The 9,316-nt window shown below is 48.7% G+C and overlaps 1 protein-coding gene across 4 annotated transcripts in view; it reads left to right on the top strand.

Annotated features, from left to right (window-relative positions):
• Window positions 1-469: 469 nt before the first annotated feature.
• The window catches only part of PPCDC (phosphopantothenoylcysteine decarboxylase), a 26,157-nt gene continuing 17,310 nt past the window's right edge, over window positions 470-9,316 (top strand). The window contains exons 1-2 of one of the 4 annotated variants that reach the window (XM_014530475.1): window positions 470-586; window positions 5,723-5,929. In XM_014530475.1, the coding sequence (XP_014385961.1) occupies window positions 5,744-5,929 (186 nt within the window). In that variant the 5' untranslated portion in view covers window positions 470-586; window positions 5,723-5,743. Of the gene's footprint in view, window positions 624-5,722; window positions 5,930-9,316 lie in introns of those variants that run through there. The other 3 variants (XM_005882756.2, XM_014530474.1, XM_014530476.1) reach the window with 3 other exon arrangements.

The following is a 9,316-nucleotide window of genomic DNA, read 5'->3' as shown; positions in this document are numbered from 1 at the left end:
TGCACTTAAAACAGAAGAGGCTTGCCGTAGCGCCGGTTTGGCTCAGTGGATAAAGTGTCGGCTTGCGGACTGAAGGGTCCCAGGTTCGATTCCGGTTAAGGGCATGTACCTTGGTTTCGGGCACATCCCCAGTAGGGTGTGTGCAGGAGGCAGCTGATCAATGTTTCTCTCTCATCGATGTTTCTAACTCTCTATCCCTCTTCCTTCCTCTCTGTAAAAAAATCAATAAAATATATCAAAAAAAAAAACCCAGAAGAGGCTCGCTAAGTATTCAGTATTAAATGCCCCACGATGAGCAGTGTTTATGTGTGGGATGGGGGTGTGGAGTGAGGAGGCTGGGCAATTAGACGAAGCCCAGGTGAGAGCACCAGAAAAATCAAGAACGGTGAGCCTGGGTTCGGCGGCTGAATTCCCTTGAGTGGACTACAACTACCACAAAGCAAAGAAATGGACTACAACTCCCAGAAGGCTGTGCGATCACGTAGGCTGCTAGATGCTTACGTGAAGTTGTGTGCCAATTAGAATCAGCGCGAAATCGACAGAGATAGTGCGATATTTGGGTTTACCCGAGACGCCCCTGGCGAGGGTGAGGAGTCAAAGGGAGCTGGGAAACTGGGGAGGGGGTAAGGGGTTGGAGACTGGGTCTTCTAGCCGGGCAGGAGGGAGGTCAGGCCGGAAAAGCTTCGCTTGCGACAGTGGTTCTGCGGCTGTGCCTATGTCCTCACTTTCGTGTGTGTGTGTGTGTGTGTGTGTGTGTGTGTGTTCGCGCGCGCGCTCCACCTCGTTTTCCTATCTATCTGTAAAGCTCAGCTTGCACTGTGGGTCAGCATGTAGGGACTGTGGAGCCTGTGGGTACTTAATTTTCCTATATGTGCTCCTGGGCCGGAGCATTAAGGACCTCTTTCCGGCTAGCAGCGGTTCTCAACCTGTGGGTCGCGACCATCGGAAAACACATATAGCATGTCAGATACTTACATTATGATTCATAACAGTAGCAAAATTACAGTTATGAAGTAGCAACGAAAATAATTTTATGGTTGGGGGTCACCACAACATGAGGAACTGTATTAAAGGGTCGAGGCATTAGGAAGGTTGAGAACCACTGGAGAGCCTGAAGTGGGGAATTTGTATCTTGCGTTCTCATCCCCTCTTTGCGCTGGTAGGCGATAGTCCAGTGCTGTTTAATCTAGTTTAAATGTGGACCCTGTCAGTTCCCCACACTTAACGTTTGCCTTAAAAAAAAAAAAAAGGAATCATGATCCTGCTTCCAAAAAGTAATAGGGACTGCCGAAAGGACACACTACTATCTTTTTTTATAAAAAATATTTTTATTGATTTCAGAGAGGAAGGGAGAGGGAGAGAGAGAGAGAGACATCAATGATGAAAGAGACTCATTGATCTGCTGCTTCCTGCAGGCCCCACACTGGGGATCCAGCCCCCAACCAGGGTATATGGCCTAACGGGGAATCCAACTGTGACCTCTTGGTTCATAGTCCATGCTCACCCACTGAGCCATGGGGCCATCTTTTGGTGAAATAGAAAAAGGAGAGCCCTGGGATATTTCTGTTATCTCATAGATCCACCTAAAAGTACTGACTGGCATTTAAAAATTAGAGTGAGGCCAAATTTTGTCAAGAGAAAAACATCATGCTGTTTTTTGAAGTATTGGAGGCCCATGCCAGATAATGGGCAGGAGAGATTCCCATGTTGGGAAAGTGGTGGTGTCTTGGAAACAAGGGTTTTCCACATTTGTCCTTGTGGCTGAGAGTTGGCAGTACTCAGTCTCTTGCTAGTAGCCTGTGTATGTGAATATTATCTATCTCCTCAACATACAGTGTTGAGAAGGTTCTCCTAATGAGATTACTGGTGCAGCAAAGTCAAGTATTCTGGCCTCTGGTTTGTGAGAACAGTCTTAGAATGCCAAGGTCTTGAGTGCTCCCTGAAGAGTTCCTTGCCTTTCCTTGGGGGAGAGGGTTTAAAGTACCCCTGTGGCCATGAGACTCCTTTTAAAAATATATATTTTTATTAATTTCAGCGAGGAAGGGAAAGGGAGAGAGAAAAACATCAATGATAAAGAGAATCATTGATCGGCTGCCTCCTGCACACCCCACACTGGGGATCTATCCCAAAACCCAGACACGTGCCCTGACTGGGAATCAAACTGGACCTCCTCATTCATAGGTCGATGCTCCACCACTGAGCCATGCCGGCCAGGCCATGAGACTACTTTTAATGACTTTGGGTTTGGGGACATGGTGACATTTTAGGGAGCGACAAGTGGTTCATTATTACTGAGGCAGAGTAGAGTATGTTGACTGGTGGGAGATTGGGCTAGAGCAGAAGCCTGGAGCCAATAGTGAGGGGCTTGGACACTAGGCTAAAGGATTCAAGTGCTTAATGTATGCTGGATCTCTGCCCACCCACCCCTGAGTTACATTCTGCTTTGGTCCTAGGCCCTAGCACCTCATCATTCCTATCTTGGGCTGGGCTCATACCCTGTCTGGCCCTTTCTTAGCCCTGGTTTGCTCTGGCTCCACACCTGACCTTATTGTGACTGGCAGCTCCCTAAAACCTTTACTTAACTCTGCCATAATGAAACTCATCATAGGAGATTTACACACCATGACCCTGCTACAAACTGAGGCTCTTTACTCTGCCCAGCCCTGTCTTTCTAAAGGACAGAGGAGTTGCCATTTTTCTTTCTGTGGCTTACCTGCGTGGCTTGTGCCCTGGGAGCTTGAGGCTCAGTAATCACAGCCCTCAGCCCTGTAACCTCTGCCTGCCAACTCTTTCTGCTGCTTAAGAGTTCCTTATGAGTACTCAGAGCCCAGGGAAATGAGGCGCTGTCTACAGCTACCTTGGCTATGCAGATAGGTGGTTCTAACAGGAACTGGACAGAGAGTAACAGGCTTACTAGTTTGTGATCTGATCTTTTGTGAGTATAAACAAAGAACTCCTGCCAGTTGTCATCCTCCATGGGATTATCAGATTGAATTGATTTGACCTTGCTTTCAAATAAATGTGGGTTAAATTATCCACTTTCTATTCCTCAAATATAATTCTCCCTGACCCCCACCTTTTCTAGAAAGGTAGATAAGTTTGGGTCCTTAGCAAAGATGGCTCCAGAGGCCTAGTAGTAAATCTTGGGCTGTCCCACCTACTGCGGGACATAGTAGAAATCACCAACATGGATTCCTGCCCTAAGTTTCACTGATTGCTTTCAGTAACCCGTTCTTTAGGGATATCAACTTGATGTGGTGGAGGTTCAGGGGCTGCAGAGATGAAATTCACCTTCTGGTTTTGCAGGAATTTTTCTGTCCTAGCACCAGTTGGCTAGGGTAGGACAGGATCAAGATTTGAGATCTGGTAGGTAGGTTTCCCTAGAGCAGCGGTTCTCAACCTGTGGTTCCGACCATCGGAAAACACATATAGCATATCAGATATTTACATTACGATTCATAACAGTAGCAAAATTACAGTTATGAAGTAGCAACGAAAATAATTTTATGGTTGGGGGTCACCACAACATGCAGAACTGTATTAAAGGGTTGCGGCATTAGGAAGGTTGAGAACCACTGCCCTAGAGAGTCAGACATGTGCTTCCATCACCTACTATGGGTGCTGATCAGCCTATTGATTAGTTCTGGGAAAAAGCTGGACAGTACCCTCTAGACCAGGGGTCCTCAAACTTTTTAAACAGGGGGCCAGTTCACTGTCCCTCAGACCGTTGGAGGGCCGGACTATAGTTTAAAAAAAAACTATGAACAAATTCCTATGCACACTGCACATATCTTATTTTGAAGTAAAAAAACAAAACGGGAACAAATACAATATTTGTATTTGCATGTGGCCTGCGGGCCGTAGTTTGAGGACCCCTGCTCTAGACCTTGCCAGTTGCTAACAGGGCTCTCCAGGCCCTGGAGTAGACTCAGTTTTGCTCTGAGCAAGCAGGGCTTTGATTGAGGCCCTGGTGTAGAGCAAAGATTGAGATCATTGGCAAATGGCACTTCGGGGGAGTCTTACTGAAGGGAACTGGCCTGTGTTTAACCCCTGTTGAGGAGGGTCTGGGCCTCTGGGAGACCCTTACAGGTAGGAGTGGGATAATGAACCCAAATGTGATCCTTAGCTCATGAGGCTGTGTGCCAGACTCTTGAAAGCAAATACTGGGCAAGAGGCCCTAGTGAGCCAAGGGGCCTGTGGTGTGAAGAGGAGGACCCTATGGGTACACAGTCACAGAGGTAGCCATTGGGCAACTTATAGGCACTTCCTCTTCAGAGTCTACGTTAGTGTCTCTTCCCCTGCTGATTCTGCCCATTTGAGGACCCTCTAGTACAGAGAGCCATTGCCACTGTCTTTCCTGCATTGACTCAAAGTTTTCTGCTGGAAGAAGCTTCAAAGATCACCTGGTCCTATCTCTGCATCTTCAGATGAAGAGACAGGTCCAGGGAGGGAAGTACCCTGGCCAAGGTTACGCACCAAGTCATGAGCACAATCATGGACAGGGCCCAGGGCTCCTGATTCACTGGCCAAGTTTCTGTTCTCTCCCCCACCCTGTTTCAGAGGGTGCAGTTTATTATTCATTCAGCAGATGTTTAGGACCTACCAGGAGGCTGGTGGTTGGTGATTATACCTGGGCACACATTCAGGGGACTTGCTGGTGGCAGTGGTAGTGGTGGGAAGTGGAGAGGGAGAGGCAAGGAAACTGATGAACAAATTTAATCAATGATTATTTAAAAAAGTGCATCCCAGAGAAGGACCCATTTTAAATGATGTCAGATGTAATTCCTCTCTTCTAAACTCATCTATAGATTCCCTGAAGACAGCATCTGTCTTCCACAGTTCCTTTGCCCAGTGCTAGATGTAATTGGTCCTTAGAGATTGTTGCTGATGGAATATGTCTTGCTGTCCCAGTCTTCAGAGCATAGGTTTTAGTGTGTCCAAGTTATCATGGGCATTCACGTCCAGCAACATCTGAGGGATAGAGGAATAAACCAATCAGCTGGTCTCACAGGGTGACCTACATCCCTTTATGCTTATCTCTTCCTAGGCTTGGATTTGTAGAGTGGTGCCCAGTCTGATCTACAGGGACAGGGACAGAGGCAAATCTCTTAGCTCCCTGAAGCCCTCTGGCCCCCTTGTTGCTGAAGGTTCCACCTCACAGGCATTCTGCCACTCCCTTCAGTCAATCAGCCTGGCCCACTACAGTAGCTCCTTACCCTGCCCCTCCAATCTCACCACCACCAGCACCATCTTTCTAAAATGGAAACTCACCCTTGACCTGACTTTACAGCCTTACCTCCCCACGCCCATTACACTTTAGCCTCACTACTAAGCTGCTCCCTGTTCACCAAGCCTGCCACCTTTCTTTACGCCTTTTCATCTTTGTAAGATTGCTCCACTATCAGTAACTTGCAAGGTTATTTCCCTCTCTCTGGAAAACTTACTTGTCTTTTAGGACTCAACTTGAATGTTAATTTTTCCTCAGAAAGTTACTACTGGCAGCCATAGTTCCTGGTATTGACCTTCCTCACAGTGCTGGCCACATTACATTGTAATTGACCTATGTGTGGTGAGGGTGTCTGGCCTTCTTATCAAACTGTGCTCCCAGAAGCTGGGACTGCTGATCCCTCAGGAACCCCAGCAGCTGGGAGGTCTAACAGGGTGCTCAATACATTTTGGTTGAATGTATAAATGAAGTGGGCACCCCTTGTTCTGCTTTTAGATTCCAAATCCTGACAGCTTTATGGAGCCCAGTTCTGGCAGGCTCCCAGGACTCGAAGCCACCAGACCCCACATGGAACCAAGGGCCTCGTGTCCAGCCGCTGCGCCCTCGGTAGAGAGGCAGTTCCGTGTCCTTGTGGGTGTCACTGGGAGTGTGGCGGCCCTGAAGTTACCTCTCCTGGTGTCACAGCTTTTGGACATTCCTGGCGTGAGTATCCTTACTAGACAAGCATGGCGACCTCTGACGTTAGAGAGTTGCTGGTCCTGTAGCCAGCCCACTTTTGTGCAGTGCACAGGGCTTTCTTTTTCTTAATTATGGTGTTTGTGGCTGTCTGTGTACATTGGTGTGAGGGGAACGCAGGACACAGAGACCAAATTTGCCAGTTTAACCAGGAGCTGGATTAGATAGTTTGGACAGAGCTTAAGGGAAGACTGGGAAAGGAACACTGATAAATGGAGGCATTGAGTTTCCATATGTTGACCCTGAGATTCCCTAAGGTCCTGGTGTGGGAGGAGGTCTAGCTGGAGAAATGGCAGCAAATTCTCTGTGTTCCCTTCTGCTTTGGGCTCCCTGCCCCTGCTTTCACTCTGTCTTCTACACTGTGGTTCTGTTCTCCCTCCTTAGACACCATGGCTGTCCTATCAGTCCAAGTGCATTGTTCACAGCTCTGGTTTAAATTTTGCTCCTTCAAGTGTTCATCAATGCCCAGGGGCCACTGCATTGTGTTCAGTGTGAGGGGTTTAATCCCCAGCCATTGGCCAGACCATCTCAACTTTAATCAGTTTAATATATTGGGGTTCTGGGGTAGGGTAGAGTCTTCTGTGGGAAAAGTTCTACGCTTTAAACAGTGTGAAAGCCAGCAGGTAACCCATTTCCTCATCTGGTATCCAAGTGCCTTCATTGATCTCCCACTGCCCCACACTCCATTCTGAAGGCCTTTGCTTTGGCCATTCCCTGCCAGGCTGCACTGCCCTCTCTGTCTTTCCAAATTCTGCACAAAAAATTCATGTAGAAACCTTCCTGGCCTGCCTCAACCCATGTGATTTTGCTCCCTTGCAAAACTCATTTAATGTATTAAAGTGGTAAGAACATTTTATTCAGAAAAGTTATGGCAGAAAAAGTTATTCAGAAAAGTTAAGCCCAGTATAGAACTGGGCTTAATTCTGAATACAACAAGGAAAAGTAGGGATTATAGCCAAGGAGCACTGTGGGAGCCAGTGGGTGGAAAAATTGCTAAGAGGAAACATTCTGACTAAACTGTCCCAACAGGATTCTTGCTGAAAGCAGGCAGGGTGATCAGACATCATCTGGATGAGAAGCCTGATGAGACCCAGGATAGTCAGATATCGAGGGGGGTAGGGGTGGGCTTCTGGAGAAACCAACGTATTAGCAGGATTGTTGCTCTTGAGGACAAGGCTCAAGACAGGCCAAGTCAAAAAAGTAGCTCACTACAGTTTGGTCAAGGAGAGAATCTTGATTAAGATAGGGAACCATCAACTGCCTTTGACACTGCTTGTGTTGTTGGAGACTAGTTTTGTGGAGTGGTGTTAAGCCACTGGGGCTTGGGTGATGCTTTTCCTTGATTGTTATCTGCACAGCTCCTGATGCAGGATGGCACAGGTGGGTGTACCCGGTGTGTCCAGCAGGGTGCAGTGCTCATCAGCAGATGAACATGTTGAGATTCCAGGCAGGGGCTGGGAAATCTTTCACTAAACTTCTACCCAGAAAATCAGCCCCTCATCTCACACCCCCACCCCCACCTCCCAGGCCAGGAGAAGCAGTAAAGCAGGCAGCCATGGATGCCAGCTAGGCCAGATAGGGAAAGAGAGGAGAGTCTTGTGGCTATTCCGAGGCTGGCACTGGTGCTGCTGGGGCAGGGCTACCTGGAGCCTGCCACCCTCATGTGCCCTAAACTGTTGGTAGGAGCTGGCCAGCAGAGCCCTGAGGGTGGGAGGCCTGGAAGGGATTGCAGTAGCAGCAGCCTCTGCCATTGCCCCCCTAGGGAGGGAGGAAGACACGTAGTTTCCCTTTCCCATAGCCCCAGAGCAAGTACATTTCCAGACTGGCTGGTGGCAGGGAGTCCTAGCCCAGGAAACAGATGGGCAGCTTCCACGCATCCTGCCATTCCACGCAGCCAGCATTTATAGGGGTATGAAGAAAGGGTTGCCTGGGGCAGGAAGGTTCTCCAGCCCACTCCAGGCTTTTTAGCCTGGTCTGCTGAGGGACAGGCTGTATCTGGAACAGGACTCAGTTTTCCCTCTCTGGCTGGAGTTGAAGCCAGAAGATGGGTAGCCAGAAAGTCACTGACCTGGGAAGAAGGATGTCCTGACTTAGCCTCATGGAGCCTGCTTTTTTTGGTTTAAAATTAGGATGCCTACTCTCACCCATCCCTTTGGGCTCTTGTCAAGGCTCAGAAAGGGCGACACAGATGGAACAGTTTGTCATCTTGTGCCAAAAGCTAGGCACAACTCCTGGCACAGGAAAGCACTTAACAGTGTTTGTTTCCTGTCCTTCACTCTCTTTCCCCTTACTGTTATGTCCTTTGGGCCAGCCATATGGGAAGAATCATGGGATCCACAATCCATCTGTTCAAGTAGAGGGCCCACATCCATGTCACCTTTGGCTCTCTCATCCTGCAGGTAGACAGCTCCTCAAAGAGCCTGGGTTTGCTTGGTGGGGCCCTTGTGAGGTGTTGGTAACTAAGGGGGATCCCTGGCTTGCCTTGTGTTGACCCTGAGGTAGCACTTCTCCACATTCTCTGATGGCACTGATCTCCCCATTTCTGCATCACCCCCGAGGAGCAATCTTTGTCCCTTGAAGCAGTCCTCTGCTCTTTGTCTAAGTCATGGGTTCACGTGCCAAGGCACCCTTAGGTATACCTAGATTCTGACTAGCAAACAAGAAGCTGGGGTGTGGCTGCAGGGAGTTGAGTGATTCCGCAGATGTGGCTCATAACTACTCCTGATTCACCTGTGTCCAGTCATCCCAGCAGAGCCACTGACATAGAGCCAGACCAGGGAAATTGTGAGGGCATGAGGGAGAGGAATGGATTTGGCCTCAAGACTCACATACCAACTGTCAGGGAAGGGTGGCCACCAACAAAGTAGACTTGGAGTCTTTATGTGAGGTGGGGGGAGTTGGACAACAGGGGCCAGCCTTACCTCAAGAGAGGTAGCTGAACCCGGCCGGTGTAGCTCAGTGGTTGAGTGTCGACCTATGAGTCAGAAGATCAGGGTTCGATTCCTGGTCAGGGCACATGCTCGGGTTTCAGGCTCCATCCCCAGTGCGGGGTGTGCAGGAAGCAGCTGATCAATGATTCTCTCTCATCATTGATGTTTCTCTCTCTCCCTTCCTCTCTGAAATCAATAAACATATATATTAAAAAAATAAAAAGAGAGGCAGCTGAGCGTAGAGGATTCCTCACTCTGGGACCCTGGGCAAGTTAGTTCTTTATTGCCTCAATTCCCCTTCCCTTCCCTTCCCTTCCTTCCCTTCCCTTCCTTCCCTTCCCTTCCTCCTCCCTCCCTCCCTCCCTTCCTTCCTTCCTTCCTTCCTTCCTTCCTTCCTTCCTTCCTTCCTTCCTTCCTTCCTGTC

The sequence above is a fragment of the Myotis brandtii genome, unplaced genomic scaffold, assembly GCF_000412655.1.
Source record: "Myotis brandtii unplaced genomic scaffold, ASM41265v1 scaffold74, whole genome shotgun sequence".
Lineage (NCBI taxonomy): Eukaryota > Metazoa > Chordata > Mammalia > Chiroptera > Vespertilionidae > Myotis > Myotis brandtii.
Note: the sequence above shows the minus strand (reverse complement) of the source record. Positions and strands in the feature narration are given on the sequence as shown.